This window comes from Magallana gigas, chromosome 7 (assembly GCF_963853765.1).
Source record: "Magallana gigas chromosome 7, xbMagGiga1.1, whole genome shotgun sequence".
Lineage (NCBI taxonomy): Eukaryota > Metazoa > Mollusca > Bivalvia > Ostreida > Ostreidae > Magallana > Magallana gigas.
The window spans coordinates 30,004,015-30,027,746 of NC_088859.1; the positions used below are offsets into that span (position 1 = coordinate 30,004,015).

Genomic DNA, 23,732 nt, shown 5'->3' on the forward strand with positions numbered 1-23,732 from the left:
CACCGGCTGAACCTGAATTCGAAAATCACCGTCCAAGTATAAGGCTGGATCCAACTGACGCTGTGATCGTCGACATCATTCTCCTTAGTGAATATAATTTTCTTGTAACTACATGTACAGTGGTCATTCTGGCCTCGTGTCTTGCTTGCTTTTAAGGCAGACTCAATTACAGCCTTGCTAAGCTAGGCCTTGTTTTCGCATTGCTTATATATAATCATTTTAAATGTTAATTGTTTTACATTATCAGTTTACTATGGAACAATTTTTTATAATTATGACAAAAGATTATCTTATAGCTAATTGATGAAAACGCCGATGTTGTTTGGGTGTTTTGTTTTTTTTTCAATTCAGTGCTTTATTTTCAACGATGATGTACTGGAATCTAGCCATTGAATAAAAAAATTATATTTTTACATGGGGAAAATACCATGTAAACAAACAAGTACTTTACACAACCCTAGATCATTCGTAAAAGATGCAGGTTTAGTTTTTATGTGTTTATATTTGTGCCGTGCCTTGCATCGTGATCCATTTCCCCCCACCATCGTTAACAGGTTTACTTTTTGTTTGAGGGGACAAGCTCTCACCGATGGACTACCCGCCACGAATATCAAAAGATCCGCCACATCAATTTGTTAAATCCTTCAAAACTAGCTAGAGACTTGGTCACAGTCTGTCTGTGTTACTTGTTGTTCAATGAAAGCACGTTTTTAACAGTCTGTTGTTATTTTTAATTCTTCAAATACTGTAAAATCATTTATATTCGTGGTGGATTCACTTTCGTAGATTTCGGTGGCATACGGAAAACTTATCTAAATTTGCACGATAATAAATACACTGAATCATTGGACAAGGTTATTAATTTCCTTCAAAGTCATACTTTTCTGTGTTTGAAGTTTTCAAAAGTCGAGAATTTTACAGACAAAGTTATAATGAACAATTCTTTACGACAAATAACGACGTATTATATACACCATTGGTGTTGTAAAACTTATGTCGGCTTTTGGTAAATTCTCTTTTGGCTGGTTGTTTGGGGTTTATTGGTTCAATTTTCGTGGTATTCTAACTGACAAAAACGAAAACAAAGAGAACACACACCAAATTATTGGTGGCGTAATTGTCATAAATTGAAACATAAAAATTGACCAACCCTTTCCTCTTAGATAAATTATAATCAGAACATGAATATTTTTTTCTATAATAAAAAACATCTCGCTTTTTTTTTTATAGTTTTTTTTAAACTCTGTACAGTTATATTGTGTATTAACATAAATAAATATATGGTACATGTATTTCGAAAGGATTGACATTTAGAAGGAAATAAAAGATTAAAGGAGTGTGTCGTCTTCTGATAACAAATAGTGCACATTATGACGGCACAGATAGCAATCCTGTTGACTTTTGTAGGTAAGGATCATCAAAAATTAAGGGAGTAAACCCTGTTTATCAATAAAAGAATAATTCATTCATGATGAAAGATTTTTCTTAGTTTATTATCATTGATAATATTTATTCGAGCAATTGTGTTTTTAATAGATGGTAGGTATTCTAATTCATTTCATTAAAGAGTTTTAATATTTTTAATTTAAAGCCCTTGTATGTACGAGTACAACAGAAAACCCGTATGAAAACAAAACAGTGTGTTACAAATATGTCGGCTGTTTCAACAACCTCCCTCCGTTTGACAACGCTGCTTATGACTTGCCACGCTCGCCCGAGGAGATAGGGACAGAGTTTTTGCTGTTTACACGGAGGAATCCATCAAATCCAGACCGTCTGGATTATGTATCCCAATCCTCTGTCGTCAGCTCTCATTTCAAGAGCAGTGCCCAGACCAAGATCATTATCCATGGATTCGCTAACACAGTCAAAACCACATGGTTATACAAAATGAAACGCGCGCTTTTAACAAAGGTAAAAAAAATGCTTTCTTTACTAGTATATTGCTATCTTCTATTTATTAAAAAATCCAGTATTTCGTTGCATATCAAAAATTTTCAATGACAACAACCATTCTTTGATATATGATTGTATCAACATAGTCTTTATAGGCATTTACCTTTCATAAGAAAATAATTACATTTTTCGGTGTCTTTGCCTGTGATAATACTCCGTATCGATTTTGTAATATACAGTCCAATAACTTCAAACGACGTATAATTGGGGCGCCAGCGGTGTTTGCCTATATTTAAACATTTACTCGTACAATGACTGAAAATTATATAAATATAAGTAATAAGGACTCATTCTTTGAATATTATGAGGTGATAATTTTGGTCGGGGCGTGACCAAATCTATCATAAATCCCTTTGGGCTTTAGGCGGCACGGGACAGGTTTTTTTTTGATACAATTCATTGTAGCGTGTCTTCGGAACTCTGTAACTAGAATTTCATCAGTTCCCATTCAGCACAAATACCTTTAATTCACTCTTTATAAGACCAATCATCAATATCTGAAGAAAATTACTAGTCAAAACCTGTAAAATTTACTATTTACTACATACTTGTTTTTATGAGATTTTGACCCTTTCATATTTTGCCAATATTTCATTATTTTTTCAGCTTTTTAGACCCCCCCCCCCCAGCTAATTCCCTGCAAAGGGTTGACCTTCCGTACCGCGTGCATGTTGCACCATCACATGTCAGAAACTTAGCGGTGTATAGTTTACAATGTCCCATCCACCTACTTTTCGTGTTATTTTACCTCCCGTCTGTAACTTGCAATTTCACTGTGTAAAGTCAACACAACAGTCATAGCCGCAGGTTTCGCATTTTACTTCTGATTCTCATGTACCTAACATATGGGGCCTACATATTGCATATCAATTTCAACAAGAGACACCCCTCTAACTAATGATAATAATTAAAAATCATTTCATGAATTTTAGCAACACGCATAAGCCTTCAAGTACAGCAACTCTCAATTTTACAAAAATATTGACCAGGTACTTTATCCGAAACTGTCCCTTGCTACCTTATGATACTAGATTTGATCATTCGGGCTTTATAATAGATTTGATACCTTATCTGACAGCTTGTTTTGATGAGCAAACTAGAAAGTAACATTCCACAGAAAGTGCAAGCTTTTGTTAAAACGCTTCTATCTCCTCATAATACTCAAAGAATCATTCCTTATTCCTTAAATATTACACACAGTATTTTGTATACTATTATCAAATTGTTCAGGACGTAATCGCATGAAACAGACATTTTGATTACTTTATCAGAGTAAATTTTAAGTAATTCTTATGACGGCCAACTTAGGCCTTTATTGCGCAATATTCAGTGCAGCAGAGTGTTTTCTCTACATTGGATTTTTAAATATCGAACTATACACATATCAATTTTCCTTAATACTTATTATACGAAACCTTAATCTACTTTTAAATCTTTTTAGTACTCCAAAAAAAAATATCAGTGTATTTTTATATTTTGAGATGCTCCCTTTTGAAAACTTATAGTAAAATTATTGCACATAATATCATAAGTTAAATCATTGCACATAATATAAATACTGTTTCCCAATCCAAGCAAAATGTTTATCGCTGCATTTTTACAATTTGTGTACGTGCCTAAAATGTGATTATTTAGTATATAATTCTTAATTAAATGAACCTGTATTTTAAGAGTTCTCTAGGACTATCTAGATAAGGGATTATTGCTGAAACTTTGCAGTTACATAATATCGGTGCAATATACATATGATATGAAAATAAAGAGTTTTTGTTGTAGTTGTTACACAAAAAAACCAAAGTCGGTCCCTTAACTACGTTTCACTAAACATAATCTAAATATGGGATGAAACAAGCCTTAATTTAATAGTTAATTAACAGCGACCGTGTCGCATCATTCCATTCCTTTTTTGTGCATGAAGCCGATCTTCAAAATTAAACATTTGATATGCGTAAGGTATTTCATTGACAGGGAGACTACAACGTAATCGTCGTGGCGTGGGGGGCGGAAGCCGCGGCCCCCGACTACAACCAGGCCGTCTCCAACACCAGAATGGTGGCCACCCAGACCCGGCTCATCATCGAGGGGCTGGTCCAGGCCGGGGGGAGGCTCGCTGACATCCACCTCATAGGTCACAGCCTGGGGGCCCACACCGCGGGATCCACGGGCAGACAAGTGGGCGGCAAAATTGGACGAATCACGGGTAAGGTGATGACAAGCCAAAACACTAAAAATCCCTAGGAATCCTTCGTGCCCAAATAATCGTGTAGTTTGCAAAAGTTGGTTTCAAAACTTAATTAACTCCCCTATATTTTATTCTATAAACAGATAATGTGGTCTGATCTGGTTTTTGGTTCACCTGAGCTGAAAGCTCAAGTAAGCTTTTCTCATCACTTTCTGTCCGGCGTCCGTCTGTCTGTAAACTTTTTACAATTTCGACTTCCTCTCAAGAACCACTGGACCATTTTCAACCAAACTCTGCCCTCTTTAAAGAGAAGTTAATTAGAATTATTGAAAATGTGTTGGTAGTTGTCGAAAACCTTCTTCTCAATAACCATCTGACAAGAGAAGCTGAATCTTGTGTGGAAACATCCCCAAGTATGGTAGACTGCAACAAGGGGTCCCGTCTTTTCATAGAAATATATAGGGTAAATCTTTAAAAAGTTTCTTCTCAAAACCCATATTAGACAGGGAAAACTGAAACTTGTGAGGAAGCATCCTTAGAAAGTTGAGATTCAAATTTGTTAAAATCATGATCCCCAGGGGTAGGATGGGGCCACGATGAGGGGTCGGATTTTTGCAGAGGAATATATAGAGTATATCTTTAAAAATATTCCTCTTAGAAACCAATCAGGAAGGCTGAACTTGTATGGAAGCATCCTCAGATAGTATAGATTGTAATTTGTTTCAGATCATGATCCCTGGGGACAGGGTGGGGCCCCAATTGGGGGCGAATTTTTGCATAGGAATATATAGAATAAAATCTTTAAAATTCTTCTACTAAAAACCATTTCCTTAGAAAAGCTGTAACTTTAGTAAAAGCAACCATAGATAGTGTAGATTCAAATAAGTCAAAATCCTCAGAAGTAGGGCGGGGCCCAATTTCGGGGTCCAATTTCACAAAGGAAAACATTTTAAATTGATAAAAAAAACTTAAGTACCAGTCCATATTAAATTCAGACAAATGGTGATACATGTAGGTTCTCAGATTATGATGATATTTCACATACTGGTTTTTTATGGTCCAAATATAGTGTATGTAAAATAAAAATTAAATTCATGAAACGTTGCTATGGAAATCAGTTAAAGATAGTTCCCTTAGCAACGGAGCTGAATTTGCTCTATGGTTTTGGTATACTATCACCATTTCAGATGTTAAAATTTAATCTTTAAGAATCAATCTGATTAAACAAAATCTGATATCTTAAAGACATTATATTATATACTATAATCATCACCAAAATAGATTAAATAGATAAAGGAATTTATTTCTACCGATCCTCAAAAGATAGGTCATTTTCAAATTTTGCTGAATCAGCGTTTTAAGCAGTTTTTAGTCAATTTTAATTGAGTAAAGCAAAAAAAGTCAGATAAATATGCATGGTAAGTATATTCAAAATGAATAAATAGGAGATGAAATAATTATATCTACTTTTATTTCCGTGGGCTCTTTCTTTAATATGCCCGTTGCTAGGCAACAAAAAATGGTTGTTTTTATACTGAAAATACAAACAAATCCCTTTAAGAACACACATTTTAGAAGTTTTACTGCATAAATCAGATAAATGTTATGAAAAGATTTTTTTTCCACCAATTATAATATTTGTAGGAAACAAGGTTGTGTTGTGTCCTTGACCCAAGGTCATGTGGACAAGTTCAAGGTCACTTAAATAAAAAGTGTCTGATCCATATATTTCTTTTGGAGTAACATGATGATTAGGAATTTCTATATCACACAAAAACTGTTGATGGCCCGAGGTGTGACAAGACCTTGACTCAAGGTCATTTAGATAAGTTCAAGGTCACTTGAAGAAAAAGTGCATTATTTGTGTCCAGTGAATAGAAACTGGGGGAGTTTTCACTTCATACAATTTGTCAAAGATTGCAAAAGATCTGAATGTGTGTCATCATCTTGACCCAGGGTCATTTAGGCAAGTTCAATGTCATTTGTTTTAAACTATGCATAATATTTTCTTTGGGAAATGTATCAATACTATGTCACAATACCTCTAATATCATGATATAATAGAATTGCGAAAATGTGAATTTTGCTAAATTGCCCTTTTTTCATTTTCTTTAACTACCAGTGGTTTGTCAGACCATTTACTGTCTGTTTTTTGACATTTTAACAATTTGTTTAACTTAGCACACCTGAATAGACCAATAGGTAATTGATATGCAGGTGATGGTAAGAATGTGATATCTGTTCAATACCTTACATTTGGGCGCTTTCAATCATGAGCCAAATATTAAAATTTTGAACACATCGATCACTAAATCATGCAGAGCAATTGTCTTACAAGATTTTCAGTTCATTTTTATATATTTCTTGAAATAATTTGCAATTAAGGAGAAAAACTTATCTAATCCATTAGGCACAGTATTTTTTTTTAATAACCTATGTACATTTTTTGTTTGACATGAATTTAATTATATTATTATACCTGTGATTGAGCTATTTAATCCTATTAAAGAAAATATGAAAAACAAATTAAATTGAGCTTCCACATTTAATTGTTCTTCTGGAGAATTTCAGCAAGTAGGAACTATGAGGATGATATTCATATGAAAATACATGGGGTTCAATATATCAGCATGGTTTTTGGTCAAAGTATCAATTATGTATTAATTTTACATGTAAATTGTATTTAAATTACTACCCAGTGGTGTATTGGTCAACCGATACAATCATTATCAGACAATAATTTTACTTATTATCGTACATAATATCTGAAGAGACTGTTCATGTAGATTATTCGTTAAAAATGGAGTCTTGCTCACCCCTCATCCCATTACACACAATCTTGTACATCAATTCAATTGAAATGATACCATGTTATCATAAAACAAGAATGAATTAACAGGGCTGGATGGTTGAGGTCATTGTAAGATAGTATTCACTGGTATTCTTAAAGGGCAGAGCTCTTTATAAAGATATTTAAAAAATACTGACGTTCACCAGCTGAAATTTAATGATTTTCTTTAGCTTAGCACGTCATATCTAAAAATTAAAGGTTACTAAGAGCTGATGAGTAATGTGTTAACCACCCAGCTTTCTTTTAAAATCTACAGATATTGTCACAATAAAAACACTTTGCATAAGTTATATACATCTATGTATCAAACAATTTCAGTCCTTGTCACAAAATGAGTAATGTTTCTATCTCAGTCAATTATGTCATTCCTACTGAAATTCTGCAGCTGTTTCGGCCTTAGCAATGTTCAAAAGAACTGCATCCAAATCATCATCACTGATATCTGTGGAGGACGTTTTTTTCAATGCAGAAAGTCTTGAAAAAAAAGATGAGATTTGACCAACAGCCAAATATTGGTTTGCACTGAATCTTTTTTCTCCATTTTCATTTTTAGCAACTCTCATGTTTTTAGCGACAACTGATGGATGTACCTTTGCTCCACTACTCTCTCCTTGCAAGAATATATCACTAAGATATGATTTCAAGTCATCTGAGAATCTAGCACTTTTTCTCTCTTTTTTCAAAGCCCAACCCATATCAGACTGCACACACACTTGCTCAGTGACCCCTTCTCCGGTTTTAGAATATTTCAGAGTATCTTCTGATAGTGTACAACATGCATCCATCCATCTCATTTTTATATCATCATAAGATGACCTTGCTTGGAGCTGGTAAGTGTGATTGCCGATTAAGCAATGGTTTTGCATCTCACTGTATCTTGTGAAGATCTGGGTACATCCTGCTTCAGGACAATTAAAAGCATGATCATCTGAAGAATCAACAACATCATTGCTCTCTTTGGGGTTTTGAATGTGCCCAACTGATCCAGATTTCAAAACAAAATCAGATATAATTTCTAATTCTGCCAGGTCCTATAATTAAAACATGCAGTGGTTAGTCATGTATTTGAAAGATTTCCTTAATGTTTGAATTGCATTAATTAAAACTGTAAGAGTAGTTGAACTGGTTTGACTTCTAAAGCTTGATGTCATTATAAACATTTCAGTGTACTGTAATAAACAATCTGTGTGCTTAGTGCTGCACATACATTGTTACACTTACATTGTTTTCATGTTCAATAGGCAACTGCTTGCCTGTGCCAATATTGAAGGCCCTCCAAGTTGTTAGATGCTTTGGTTCAAACTTGACATTTGAAATCCTGGTTATGCCCTTTATTGGGCACTTAGCTGTAGAAGGAGGAAATCCCTGGAGCTTAACATGTGCTGCTTGACATCCAGTTGTTCCTTCATACAGGTCTATGGCAGACTTCATGTTGGCTGCTGTAAGGATGTTATATCCTGATGCGACAACTTTGCTAAACTTCCCTCTCATGTGGGCTATTTTAGCATCACAGTAGGACTTCCCACTTTGGGCCTCACTGTAATCGTAGCGGTCTATGAACACTCCTGAAATGAATTATATATATAAATATATATAGTATTCATGGTAAAGAAAGTAAACTTTTGACTGCATGATGCCTTGCTTCAATAAAGGTACCTCTCTCTCTCTCTCTCTCTCTCTCTCTCTCTCTCTCTCTCTCTCTCTCTCTCTCTGCCTGTCTTACTCATAAAATTAATTCATCTACAAAGCATTTACTATACTTAATCCATTTGCTGTGTCAGTTATTAGGTTACAAATGCATATATATTTTTAATATATGACTTGGAGGATAAATAAAAATTATTTACCAGTGCGCCTACTAATGCCTGGTATGGCAAGCCATAGATTGCCGCAATGGTAGCACCCGGCATTATCACTCCGAATAAATGCCCTTGTTGTACTGGGAAGTTGCAGTTTCACATGATGAAGTGTGTCTTCCAAAAGACAGGCAACCGCTAACCAGTCTTGACGCACTCCATCCAACATGTGAGCGAATGTTCTATGCTAAAAAACAAAAAAACTTAACATGAGTTTGTAATGCATTAAAAGATTGAGTAGACCTAAAATTCTTTATATAACAATGTGTATTTTTATGCTGCATGCATGATTTCATAATGCATCACTACATTGTAAGTCATTTTATATTGATTTGCAAATGTACAATGTACATGACTTTTATTCAGATTGAACTGATTGTGTGTGCATGCTTATTAACCCATTGGCAAGGCTGCTTGGAAAGTAAAAATACAACTTATTGTCAAACAATATCATTTAATCCATCAAAAATCATGAGAAATCCTATAGCCATAGAATTACCACATTAAATTGTTCTCACTAATCTCACCTTTAAATTTGAGTTTTCATCCTTGTAAATGCACACAGACACGTGCCAATTTATGCCCTTCTGGCCATACCAGTCGCTCTGTTTTTCTCTAAATGTAATTGGTAAGAATTTCATGGCCCAGTCCATAATAATAAGAATATCACCAGGCTGGAGATCTTGCAGTGTGTGTGTCCTAGCAGTATCCTGATTGATAGTTCTAATTATGTGGCTTTTCCATTGAAGAATCTTTGTTACCGCTGCATCAATATCCATAAACAATTCTTCTCTGGTGTTGGGGGAAAGATCTGTCAAATTAATCATTATTTTAAAATCAAACTCAATCGAACAAAATTCAATATTTTTAGTATACACTCAGTGCCATGTTTCACTTTCAAATCTTATCAAATTGATAAGAATTATTCATTAATAGCAAATTACCTGCGAGATTGCTCAGGATTTCCTTCAAATTTAAAACTGCTTTTGGAAGTAATTGGCAGCGGTCGCAACCAACATCATGTTGGTGGTCAGTACATGCTTGCTGGAAATGAATGTCAAGCGGATCACTTAGAGCATGGTTAATGCAATGATCACTGCAGTGGTCAGTCTGCATAGAAAGAGAAAAAATAATTGATTTAAATTAAATTACCTCAGTTAAGCAAGTCCATTATGAATAACAAAAATGGATCAAATCTGATATTATAATTTATTTAAAAAAGTCCCATTTAAACTTGCCACTTAATTTTACATTGGTAAAGTGTAACAGTCATATTGAATATGACAGCAATAAAACATATTATTTTAATACATTGCAATTATATACCTGTTTCAAATGCATTTTAAAATCTGTTTTCATATAAATTCTACTGGATGCCAAGGATTCTTTGCATTCCTTCAGTTCCATTAGCAATAATCCATCTGTTATGTACTTTTCCACATCTACAATACAGTACATAATGAAGTCATAATACATGTTGTAATGTAATTATATTACCGATTATCACCGTAAGAGTAGAGGATATGAACGTCTTTACTGTTTGAAACACGCTTTTGGTTATGAGAATTTGTCAAAGATACATGTGCATTTAGCATTCCCTTGATTGGTGACATTTCCATCACATACCGTAAGTGTAAAAAGTCAATATCAAAGAACTATGGTATAAATTCTACAGGAAGCTGAGGAGAATTTAGCAATTTAATCTATATACACGTATTGTCTTTCATGAAAAATAAACTTTACAAACCTGCAACTACTGATAGAAGCACATCATATGAGCTCTCTCCATCTGCTGTTATATTGTCCAGACCCTTCAGATTTGTGCGCCTTGAAGCGGGACAAACTCGAAGAATATGGAACAATGTAGACCTAGACAGAGGAATAAACTCTGTCTCTTCACAATATGCCAGATAGAGTTTGATCAGAGTTGAGTGCCAGACTGTTCTGACCACCTCTGGAATGGACACAATGCTGCCATCCTCTAGTCTCATCTCTTTAGTACCAACAGAGGAAACCTGTTTAATATAAGTTATATATACTAGTTAGGTCTTGCACTTTTTTGCTCTGCTACACATGTAATATCAATATTTAATTACACAATTTAAAGTATTATGAGTTCATGCATAAATGAAATTGCAAAAATTACAATTGCACATGTTTGATTGTTTAATTACTGTAAACCAATTACTACCCCCATAATTTTTTTCTGGGGGGGGGGGGGGGAATGACCTCTTTAATCCCTGCAAACAAGTAGTCACATTTTTTTCACAGGCATGTTTGGCCGGTAACTGTATTCTAATAAGTATATATTAATAAAAGTTTAAACTTGTTTAAATGGTACCATATCACTTTATGCAATCATTGGAACTCAGGAATATTTATCACACAAGGATAATACTTGGTTTATAGTACATTTATTTGATCATCATTCATGATCTGAATTATTATAATTGAAATACATGAAATACATGTTATAATTATATTTTCATATTTTATTGAATAGCACTTAAGGAGTTCAATTGAAATGAATATATTAATTAATCATTTTGCCAATGGTTTTGGTTAGAGAGAATCATGATTATTTTTGCAGACACAGAGAGCTGCCATACACAAAGTGAAATCATGAGTGAAACCTTAATTTGCATGACCTGATACAGATTTATCATTACATTGAGGTACATAATTGCAAAGAACTGCATGATACATACAAAACAATTAATAGATACCTGATGAAATGCTGGATTGAAGATAAAATCCAGTGCATGGTCCAATTTCATGAGATCAATTTTCTTATGAAATACTGGTTTCTGTTTAGGAACCTCAGCACCTGTAATAAATGGATTAAATGTAATTAACAAAGCTAATTCTCAACATGTTTTTACTCACAAGTTATTTGGGCACAAAATGAAGCAATCAAATTAAGGAATTAAAAAACCTAGAAATATATATCAGTTTTCTAGCTAATAATGAATTACACTTATAATGTTCTTAAAGCACACATTGGCATGAATATAACACACACATTCAATACATGTGCAAGTCATAAAGTGATGAAAGTGAATTACTATACCTTCAGAATGTTCAACAGCATGTTTCCTTGCCTCATTTATAGCATGCATGGTGACTGAGGGAATGATCTGCTGAAGCTGTTTTTTTGTATGAGAGCAAGCAATCATGGACAACAGTCGTTTCTTAACAGCCTTGTCTGTGCTTTCACAGTACAGTTTAACAACAAGTTGATCAAGTTTGCTAGAGCTTGTTTCTTGCTGCTGCTCTGGCTCGTGAATGAGCTTTAACAATTCATTTCCCTGTCCTGGAGCTATACCTAAAATAAATAAAAAACTGTGAATATGGAGCACAAATATAATATATGAGAGACAAAGAGAAACAGAGAGACAAATATCAAGTCATTGTAAGATAGAGATATACATTTACTACTGCTAGTATGGATTTTATATATAAATGAATAAAATTTTTGAGAGAGAGAAAAAGAGACAAAGAAAGACAGATCTAAAGTCACCATAAGATAGAGAGATACTACTACTATTTCAGAGAGAGAGAGAGAGAGAGAGAGAGAGAGAGAGAGAGAGAGAATGAATCTTGATTCACAGAGCGATAGGATATTATATGAATCAGTTAAAATAAATATGAGAAAGAGAATCTTGATTCACAGAGAGATAGGATATTATATAAATCAGTTCAAAGTTAAAATATATATGAGAGAGAGAGAGAGAGAGAGAGAGAGAGAGAGAGAGAGAGAGAGAGAGTCTGAGCCAATAAGAGAAAGACAAACAGTCTGAGTCAGTGAGAGAGAGAGAGAGAGAGAGAGAGAGAGAGAGAGAGAGAGAGTCCTATTAGAGAGTCTGAGAGAGAGAGAGAGAGAGAGAGAGAGAGAGATAGAGAGAGAGGGAGAGAGAGAGAGTCTTAATAGAGCATTATATAATTAACTGTGTTACAAAAAAGAAATAAAACATACTCTCAAGAACTAAATTGACTGCTTCTGTGGCTTTTCTCTTAAGCAATCTTGTAGTGGAGGGCTTAAGGCTGTCCAGCCTCTGATGTACTTTGAATTTAAGTGGGCTCATCTTCCCATGTCCAAGCAAAGTTACAGCCTTATTGAAAATATCTAGAGTGTTGTTATTTTCTTCACTCCAAGATGAGGATTGTGATGATGGTTGAGAACCAAGAAGCTGTCAAAATTAAGAAAATCAGTTTTACAACCAAAAATCTATAACGAGAGCTATATTTTTACTACAACTACTGAATAAGTGTAATTTAGTCAACATTGTTAACAAATTTTAAACAGTTGCATACATATATATTAACTTGATTTAAACTAACATCCATTTACCTGGTAGGTTTTATCATAAATATGTTGTTAGTACATGTCAAGTGAATATTGCCCAATAAAAATTAAACAAGTAATTTATGTCGTACATTTTATTCATATAATAAATTATCAGTGTTTTGATAGTAAAAGTTAATTAAATGATGAGTTGATTTTGCAATGCTTTATAAGTACACCACGACCAAAGTTGTAATCAGTTCAAGTATAGTCATCACAGATACTTACACCCACTGAATCTTCATCAGAAAATATCTCCAGGTGATCATCAGTTTTCCAAATTTCATTGTTTTCTTCCTGTATAAAAATAAAACTTTCAATTAAAATGCACCATTATTTTATCAATCAGGTTCTAATTAAAATCATGAAATACATAATCAAAAAATAAGGAAAGCTGATTATCTTTACATGCATATTATTGATTGTCAGCGATTTAACCAAATTACACATACAGTGATATAGGATAAAATAAATCATCATTGATGATTTTAAAATAAAAATATCCATGTGTACCATATCTACATTAACTTCCTTAGTGTCCTCAATCTTTATTGGTGTCAATACATCTGGATGTGTACACTTTGGTGGTAACTGTAAAATATAATAATTAACAACTACATGTAAAACTTAATGTATCCAAAGCAATTTAATCTAATTTAACCACATTCAAACTATAAATGAAATAATTGCATATATATATATATATATCCATTCCTCTTATATTACTGTGTCAACTTTTCATATCTTACTTCATTCTCAATCTTGTTCGAATTTTCCATCTCCTTGTACAATTCAAATCTACATCTCCGACAAATGCCTGGACAGTAAAAGAAGACTTTGAAGTTAATTTAATGGCAAGATTTGCTTATTAAATTAAAGGTTAAAAAAAAATTTAAAAAGATATAAGTAAATGTAAATATATTGAGAGCATATTACAGCATTTTCTGAAATAACAACAATATTTACATAACACTATACATCTATAATCAATCTTAACACAATCTGCACAAATTAATCTTGAAAGCCCTTTATTTAATTTAGGGAAAACAATTTTTAAAATTAATATTTTATCTTGAACAGTGTTGAGAGTTTAAAAAAATAGACCCCCTGGGGGATTTGATCCTGGTAATATTAAAAGAACATCACTTTTTTTTTTAAATTGAGAGTGAATTATCCTGAAACTAACCTGATCCAACAGGCACTAACTCTCCTTTGTGCTCAAGGATGAATCCAGACATTTGTGGTGTCACTGGCCGTTCCATCTTTCCATTGTGAGAATGGTCTGGATATGAACACTTCACACTGTGTCTTTTCCATTTTACACCGAGTTTTGCACGATGATTAGGGCATATATTAAAATTATTCAGAACAGGTGAAAATAATCCAATTCTGAGCAGAAGTAAATGTCCCTCAGATGGAATGCTGTCCTGTCCAAGTTTTAAAGACCTAAGATGCCCACTCATTGGCGGATCCAGAGGGGGGGTTCCGGGGGTCGGAACCCCCCCTTTCTCTGGGACATATGAATTTTTTTGAAAGCGTTTAATGCCTATTTAAAGACAATTTTTCCCATTTATAATAGAAATACTGTAATTATCTCAAATAAATGCTTTTAAAATTGCTTATTTAAATAATTTCGTACTACGTCCCATAATTTTGTTCTTATATTAAAAAAAACCCTATCGATTTTTTATCGAAATAAAGTACATTGTACTCCCCTTTAGCATCCGGTGTTTACTACACTGAGTAAACATGTGGAAAATTAAAGAAAAAATACATAAAACTAAGCAGTATTATAGATTTATAATAACATTTACAATGTATTTTCTACTCTATTTCTTTTTTTTTTAAAATCGAATAATATATAGTTCGTACAGTTTTGAACTGACATTAGTCATCGAGTAAAACGACTTAACGGTTCAAATACAAGTACACGCATTCGTTTTACTTTAAAATGCCGCTTTCAAATGTATTGTTTAGTTAATTAACCTAAATAATTATAATAGATGAGTTTTACTTCGTTTCATACGAAAAATACAAAGAAAACTACATGACCCGCTTATGCGGGTTATGCTATTTTTCTGGAATGCTAGCTACCTTCATACCCACTTTTAAACACAAAAGAAAGCCTTTTTTGTTTTGTTTCCAAGAATCGGAAATTCTGTTACAAACATACCTTGTAAATGGTTTATATGTAAACCATTATGAAAATGCACAACTTTTCAATTTTTTTAAAAAAATGCTCGCGTCTGTACCAGTCCGGATGATGTAGCGCACCCATTACAGAGGTCACATCAAGTTCCCTGGGACGACAATTGCTTTTACCATTGTATTACACACGTACCATCTTTTCAGCAGATAAATTATCCCCATTCTTTTGTCATATCATGTCATTTAGACCTTTATTTAAGAAGGCAATCAATAGAAATCAAAATCGATAAATAGTTCAGAATTTAAAAACATCAAAGACATAAAAAAATTTACCAAAATATCCATTTATTAATAGTTTGTTATAATTAGTCTGAGTTGTGTTTTGTTTCTTAGTGTTTCTTTTCTATCAAGCATAGACGCACTGAATTTATCATTGCTGGAAAGTTAGGTTTCTTAAGGCTACCCTTAGCAAAAACAAATGCTATATTTGCATTGAAATTTGATTTTATTTGTCTTGAAAATGCATTTAACATTGAAAGAGCATTTATTTTTGATTGAAAACATTTCAACAGGCTAAAAACCATTTATTTAGAAGCGATTGAATTAGTATTGTTTTGAGAAATACAGATTCAATGCATTTATTTTGCATTTATTCTGGATTGATATGATGTCATACAAATAAAATTCCAAACATCAAGTGCTCCCTTTGAGAAATTGTTGATTGAAATTGTAGTTCTTTTCTGGAGCATTTATTTGAAAATAAATGGTAATTAAGATTGCTGCATGTAGAAATGTTAGCATTATTTATCATTGACCATTCGTGTAACTGGTCATTAGTGTTGGCTGTTCTCAGCAGGAGTTATGATGCTGATAAAAACCACGTGGTTACTTCTACGTCACATTCTCATCAAATTCAAACTTACAGGCTTTAGAGTAGCCATCTTTGATAAAAGTGATTTGCAATTTGTCATCCTTTCCTATGGACAAAACAGTACAATCATGCCATGGCAAAAAGTACTGTTGAGTTTTAAAATGATGGAGACAGGAGTGTTGTATAGTAATGTGGTAGACAAGTGATATTGGAGATTGCATGATGGCAGAATGATTCTGAAGAAGATGCCATAAGATGGATCTATTGTTTTCTCTGGAAGTAAGTTTTTATTATGTTTGTCAATTCATTCTTTGTAATTTTGTATATTCTATAATGTTTAACTGATATATCATACAATATTAAAAATACCCTTTAATAATTAAAAAAAACCCCAACTTGTATATGTAAAAAGATGCAAAGATAAATCAAAAAGTCAAAATCAGCACACATATATATAAGCACAGTAAATTATTTTGTGCACGTGAGTCTGTTTATAGAAGATATTATTGATGGGGTAAACATATAGAATATGACATCGGACAGTTTTTTCTTAGTCAACATAATATAGGTCAACAAGCAAGTCAATGTATGATGGACTCAGCTGCTATCTATCTTCTCAAGTTTCACCTGGAAATTAGGGGGGGGGGGGTTATCTGCTGCTTAATCTGCTCAAGTGGGTGTTTATCATATATGCAATCTGCAAGTGCCTAGTTATAAACAAATAATACTAATCAAGATTATTTGAATTTAAAACAATCAGTGTTCTGTCATTGAACATTTGAATGAATGATTTTATTTTCAAAATCATTTACACACAAAACTTAATTCTTTTAAAATGTTTTAATATCTTTCAGAGTACATGAACACTAAATATGAAAAAATGCCGTTAGATCCAATTCCGCTGAAGACCTTCAACAAGGAAATACAAAGCAAAATCGGAAACCTGAGACATGAGACGAAAGGAAAAGCAACACTTGTTTAATGAAGTGCCTTAATTTGTGGATAAATGTGATAGATCTAATGTGGGACAAAATTTGGAGTCAAGTTTATACATGCATATAGTTTGTTTTAATATTCACTGGATTTAAATTTAACGCTGGATTAAACAGAAAACTCTACAAAAGACATTCCAGATAAGTATATCTGTACAAAAGAATAAAGATAGATTTGATTATTTCACTATTTGCCAATTTGGGGCATGTACATTATGCAGTGAGACATGTTACTGATAAATATATATACACATGTATTAAATACTGTGGAAACCAAATGTATTCTCATATGTCAAGAAAAGGGTATTCTTTCTTTTTTAATGATTATATAATATTTGTAGGGCCAAGTTTGATTTTTGTTAGAAGAATTTTTATAAATTTTTTGGTCACTAGATTTTTTTTATCTACTATTCATTATATTTTGTAGCCTCTTTAATGATTAGAGATTTGGAGTAAATATGCATTTAGTTTCTCTTATTTTGTGAGTTTTATTGCATCACATCAATGTTTTCATTTGTATTACTTTTTAATTTTTTTGTGATGTCAAATCAATCTTTTAATGACATCATATAAATGCTTTCTTTTATAACATATGTATTGATTGATTTTGCATTTTTCTGTGATGTCATAAAAATCCTTTATCTCATTTGCATTTTCCGGCCAAATCCAGCCACGTTCAATCAAAAATAAATGCAAAATAAATCTAAAACCAATGTTAAATGCTTTTTCAATGGTTTTTTTCTCATGCACCTCAGTTAAGAGTTAAGTAGATTCCTCTACTAATCAAAATCCAATGGAAATTCAATGCTCAGAAAATAACTCAAAAATAAATGAAGATTCAATGGATTTGTTTTTGCTAAGGGTAGGTATAATGCAAATCTTCCTTACCTAAACCAAAAAGGCAAAACACTCAATAATGCAATGCACTCTAATGTTGATATAGATGTGAAATAGATAGTGATGAGATAAATGTTTATTAAATACAGTTGTATACGCACGGAAAACGTTCAAAAAGTCCTTGTTTATAGACAAATGATGAATTTTGCACCTATTGATTTTCATCAAATGGAACCCCCCCTTTTCCAAATTGCTGGATCCGCCTCTGCCACTTACATCTTTTGAACAGTCAGAAATTTGAACAAATTCTCTTTCAGATGGGAAAAACGCTGATAATCCGCATGTGATGTTCGAAAATGCAGAAAAACTGCATTTGTTTTTAAATGCATAATTTGGATGACAGTCGTCTGCCATTTTTAATGGACGGAATCTTGTTTCTAATTCAGAAGAGTGTCACAAAGGGAGATAATCTTAAGGATTAAACTCCTATTGTTTAGACAGTTGTAAAAATCTTTTAGTAATAGAGCCCACGGAATTTTAATATGAAATAGATAGTTTATCATTTAAATGAATATATTACACACATGTCTTGTTAGCATGTATCTGGTCTTTGTAAAAAATTAAACCCAAAGCTACTATGTATACTATAGAAATAATAGGCATTGCAGAAAAAAGTCAGCATACTTTAAAATGCTCTCTTTACTAAACCGCTTAAGCAAATTCCTTGAAATTTTAAACATATCATTTTTTAATAAAGTCCAATCCAAATTACACTGTAAAAGTTTATTTCATGATATACCATGTATCACATTTTTTAAAGTTTGTCTGGTTTTTATATGGACTGGTACTTAAGTGTTTTAAGGTATGGTTTTACTTATATACAAGCATTTTGACAAATTGTGAATTCTATAGATTTGTTAAGTACACTTTGGCCCCTGGACAATTCCTTGGCCTCGCAAGGGGTTCAAAATTTGATTTATAGGTTTATATCTTTTATAAAAAGTTGTTTAAGAAATTCTTGAGAACTGCAATGCTCAACATGTAATATAGCTATTATATCACCGTGTTACAAAAGGGGCTTAATAATAAACAATTATAAAATATCCAAGGGGGAAATTCAACTATTTTATACAGAATATGTTCAACTACATATTTTGTACAAAAAACTCCATAAAGCTGATTTTATTATGGCTGTTGTTGCTCATGTGAGCTATGTGACCCATGGGCCTCTTGTTTTAACAATATTTTCTAGGACTGGATCCAGCTAAACCAGCCTTTGAAAACCACCCAGAAGGAGTAAGAATAGATTCCTCGGATGCTGTTTTTGTGGACATTATCCATACTAATGGAGCGCCCATACGTCTTGGTGGTGCTGGCTTAATGGAGGTGTCAGGTCACGTGGATTTCTACGTCAATGGAGGAGAGAGACAACCAGGATGTCCCAACCTTGTCACCGGGACGTTTGAACAGTTATTCAGTCGCAATCTATCTGGTAAAAAGAATGTATTATTTTTATCGATTCTTTTTCAACTGAATGTCGGTGTTATGTTTATTACAAACTTGCAGTGGTATATTATATAATTGTTTTTTCATTATTTGCCGTTGTTTTTATGGAATAATGTTCGTGTGCATTGAATATTGGTGACATTCTCATACGAATGTGTTCTTATATAATACAATTATTCCTTCACTATCAGGTGGTGTTTTCGATTTATATTATATTTAAGTTAGTTTAAGATAAGGAGTAATTTTTTTGTTACATGTTGTATGTCCTTTTTTCCATGATGAAAAATTAAAAAACAAAAACAAAAACAAAAAAACCAGATCACAAAAATAGTCATGTATGAAAATAGAATCATCATCTTATAAAAAATCACAATATATAAATGTAAAACATAATCACAAAATATGATAAAAAGGAACCTTTTTATCGATCATGAAATAAAACCACATTAAAGTAAAACAAGAGGCCCAACGGCCACACAACTCACCTGAGCAAAAATAGCCACAAGTTCAATTATAAAATCAGCTTTATCTAACTAAATAAAAACTATCTGAAATTTAGTAGAGAATGTCTTGTTTAAAAAGGATTTATTATTCACATTTTTCACCACATATACCTATGCTAAACATCGGGTGCCTTTTGATGTATCAGTGATCGTTGTTTCAACAATTTAATAATCAAAGTACTGAAGTACTGAAACCGGGCTCTTTTGGTGTGTCTTTATGCATATTGTGTTGTAAAGACTGAAAATCTCTCTCTCTCTCTCTCTCTCTCTCTCTCTCTCTCTCTCTCTCTCTCTCTCTCTCTCTCTCATGCTTTTAATGTCGGCAATGCGTCAGAGAGCGACCAAATTTAAGCGGCTATAAACAAAAATAAACAAAAATATGTCTGTCTAGTAGGAAAAAAATCAACAGTTGCTGCCTTGAATTTTGCAACAAGCGTTATATGTTCAATTCCCATTTCTTCAACGCGCAGCAAGGTAGTTCATGGAAATTCGTGCGCATTGTTTGTCTCCCAAATGCATAGTCTTGTTTTTAAAACACGTTATTAATAAGAAAACTGAAAAAGATAAACAATTCTCTCGAAATTAAAAGAAAAGAAACAAAATGCCAACACTTTTGACAAAAAGTGGCTCTTTGTGTAATTATTTGGTATAGCGGAAGCTTTTACTTTGACGCTGTTTGGTTTTTTGTTTACTTTTGAAGTTTGCTATTTATAGTAACATTGGCGATTTGCCTGCTTACAGCCAGGACTCTGCTTTCAGCAGAGCCCGGCTAAAAATACACTCTGACGCATAATGATATTTTAAATTGTATCCTTAAAAAAATATTTCTTACTGATTTTAGATATAGTCATATGCTGATTTTATAACCTCTCCAGAGTTCCCGTATTTAGTTTGGAGGTCATTATTTCATTGATTTAAATCTAAACTATAATCCTCAGGAAGCTTCCATTAAAGAAATATCATTAAAAATTTTCAAATGAATAAGTTGATCCCCTATTGGACCCGCTTTACCACCGCCGATCATGATTTAAACAAACTTGAATCTACACTACCTGAACATGCATTCAAACAAGTTTAAACCTTTCTGACCGAATGGTTTTTTAGAAAAAATTAAATTAAAAAATTAAATTGAAGATTTTCTCTATTTATTTGTATATATGAATAAATGCCCCCCCCCCCACCCCCTCCTCCAGTGTGGCCCAACCTTACACCCGGGGATCATGATTTGAACAAACTTGATTCTACACTACCTGAGGATGCTTCCACACAAGTCTTAGATTTCTGGCTAATGATTTTTAACAGCAAGAACAGCTGTTTTATAAAACTGGATTAAACTGGTTATCTCTTATAGACTGTTGAGACGAGGATGAAAATATAATCCATGAAAAATAACTCTTTTTGCTTTTAACAATAAAATCAACTTTATTATTGAATAATTGTAAAACATGGTGTTTTTACAACAGGTATGAAATACATTTTTAAACCGATAACATAGAAATCAATGTTTGGGAACTACTTATGTAAATTACATGTAAAATCATACGCAGTGATTAGGTTGTTGCATTTAAAGACATTTAAAGATTACAGAATTTTAATTGAAAAACACAGTAGAATGTAAATATTTTGTAATGCAGGTGCACTTACAGCCGCGTCATGTAGCCATAGCCGGTCTCACGAATACTTCACCGAGTCTATACTAACTGATCGTCCCTTAACAGCATACCCATGTGACAATTATGTAAGTGGTTTTACAGGCGTAAACGTTTAGATTTCAGGTTTTTTCCACATAATACATGTACACATAATACATTTAAAACGTATAATTATGAAAATAAATTTATTTCCCTCCGTAGAGGATCATGATATAAAACATTGTTTGCTTGCGATTAAAATATACTACGTTTTTGTTGTTTGTAACCTAATTATCTGATCAATCATATCAACCTTTGGATTTTAAAAAAAAACACCAACAAACCAAATTTAAAACAACAACAACAATGACAACAACGGTGAAATTAAACACCCAAAATCCATACAAATTTAATACGAATTTGTAATACATGTATGTTCTCACATTTTTAGATTAAAAATGTATAAATATACAATGTACATAATAGGAGAAGTTTAGCTCCGGAGGATGCAGAACGTGTCGACGGGTAGGTTGTTCCCAGCTTGGATTGAACGCAGACGTAAACTCAGGACGCGGGAAAATGTTTCTTGACACCCTCAGCATGGCACCCTTCTTTGGTAAACTTAATAACCCATGGAAAGGTTTGGGCCAAAGGTGCTGTTATTTTTTAATTTGGTTTGTACAAAACCAACAAAGTCTGTTCAAAACCCTCTTGTGACTTAGAGTTAAGTAAAATGCAGTCATCGGAATAAAGTAAAAGCATTTTCTTGCAGGTTATCATTATCTTGTAACCGTAGTGTTTGGGACGCGCGATTCCATTGGTCAATTACTACTAACAGGTCACGATAGTGCTGGCCAAACGCATCTAATTCATATGACTGGGTGAGCCTTTACGAACAGAGGTTCAATTAATATTATGTTTTAAAAATTGATAATTCTAATTTTCCTTTTTTAAAGCAATATGAGCTGTAATTTTTAGAATTTTATTTTGTTGCAGAAACATGCTAGTATGATAAGTCTGCATTTAACTTAAACTTTTATGGTAAATAAAGTCTGCAAATAACTTAAACTTTTATGGTAAATAAAGTAAATAAAAAAAATTCATTAATTTTTGTCAGAAGAGAGATTTCTCTTATAAGGCATATGTAACAAAATCAATTTATGTACAGGACGACAATAATTCAATTTTGCTCCAATAAAGGCTTTACTCACAAAAATACAGCTTACAGATATTTAAAACCATGATTTTTTTAGTCATTTTAAAAGAAAAACACATTTTCGTAAAAAAAAAATTTCAACATAAAAATTGCAGCTCATATTGCTTTAAGAATATTTATTCCCAGAGAATCTTGTTGTAGGATTTTAGATAGAAGATTTCTTTAAATTTATTACTTTGGCTTTGCAGTTCTGAGGTACAATTAAGAGCAGGAATGCCTCATGCCAAAGTAGTCATTTTGGAAAGAAGATTTGCGAATATTAAATCTATTGATGTTGTGTATGTAAAAAAGAGAGGATTTTTGTTTGGACTTGGAAGAGTACTAGATGAAATAACTTTGACATCTATTACTGTGGAAAATATTCAGGCTAACAATAAGTAAGTTTGTATCTTCACTTGCGTCCCTACTGCCATTATTTTTCTTTCAGTTTCTACTGAGGTAACGAGCTTTCTAAGAATGAATTACAAGTGTATGTTTTAATTCATTATGGTAATTTCTCAGTTGATATAAACTTGAAGGACATAATTATATTATGTTAAATTACTTTAAAAAAAGATTTTATTTTAAGAATTCGAACAAGTAGAATTAATTATTCAAGTTATATTTTTATATATTAATGATATATTATTATTATTATTATTAAAACACTGTGATTCTTTCTAGATTCACGTTCTGTTTGGGAGGATTACGATTTCCGGATAGAGTATCCGTGACCACCACTCAAAGATCCGCCTCCGGAACTTGTTAAATCATCCTACATAAAATAATAAAAATATACTTAATATATGTAATTTAATAAAGAAACGAGATGATATCTAAAATTGCAAACGGCCAAGCT

General features: G+C 32.7%; 2 protein-coding genes across 2 annotated transcripts; one reads left to right on the plus strand and one right to left on the minus strand.

Annotated features, from left to right (window-relative positions):
* Positions 1-1,308: 1,308 nt before the first annotated feature.
* LOC105331424 (pancreatic lipase-related protein 2) lies at positions 1,309-22,578 on the plus strand. The gene is made up of 7 exons (XM_034456656.2): positions 1,309-1,407; positions 1,592-1,914; positions 3,925-4,156; positions 19,291-19,530; positions 21,682-21,785; positions 22,165-22,294; positions 22,451-22,578. The coding sequence occupies exons 1-7, from the start codon at positions 1,371-1,373 to the stop codon at positions 22,561-22,563; spliced, it is 1,179 nt and encodes a 392-aa protein (XP_034312547.2). The 5' UTR covers positions 1,309-1,370; the 3' UTR covers positions 22,564-22,578.
* Positions 5,489-14,644, minus strand: LOC117685789 (uncharacterized). The gene is made up of 14 exons (XM_066066102.1): positions 14,377-14,644; positions 13,940-14,007; positions 13,704-13,781; positions 13,419-13,487; positions 12,822-13,035; positions 11,916-12,170; positions 11,572-11,672; positions 10,593-10,860; positions 10,172-10,287; positions 9,790-9,955; positions 9,373-9,656; positions 8,837-9,032; positions 8,211-8,554; positions 5,489-8,020 (listed from the first exon to the last, which is right to left on the minus strand). The coding sequence occupies exons 1-14, from the start codon at positions 14,450-14,452 to the stop codon at positions 7,358-7,360; spliced, it is 2,898 nt and encodes a 965-aa protein (XP_065922174.1). The 5' UTR covers positions 14,453-14,644; the 3' UTR covers positions 5,489-7,357.
* Positions 22,579-23,732: the final 1,154 nt, after the last annotated feature.

Coding starts and splice junctions, on each gene's coding strand:
- LOC105331424 (XM_034456656.2), top strand. CDS start 1,371: ATGACGGCACAGATAGCAATCCTGTTGACTTTTGTAG. Junction 1,915..3,924: donor AACGCGCGCTTTTAACAAAG/GTAAAAAAAATG, acceptor TTTCATTGACAG/GGAGACTACAACGTAATCGT. Junction 22,295..22,450: donor CAGCATGGCACCCTTCTTTG/GTAAACTTAATA, acceptor ATTTTCTTGCAG/GTTATCATTATCTTGTAACC.
- LOC117685789 (XM_066066102.1), bottom strand. CDS start 14,452: ATGGAACGGCCAGTGACACCACAAATGTCTGGATTCATCCTTGAGCAC. Junction 13,488..13,703: donor AGGAAGTTAATGTAGATATG/GTACACATGGAT, acceptor ATTTTTATACAG/GAAGAAAACAATGAAATTTG. Junction 10,861..11,571: donor TCAATCCAGCATTTCATCAG/GTATCTATTAAT, acceptor TATATTAAACAG/GTTTCCTCTGTTGGTACTAA.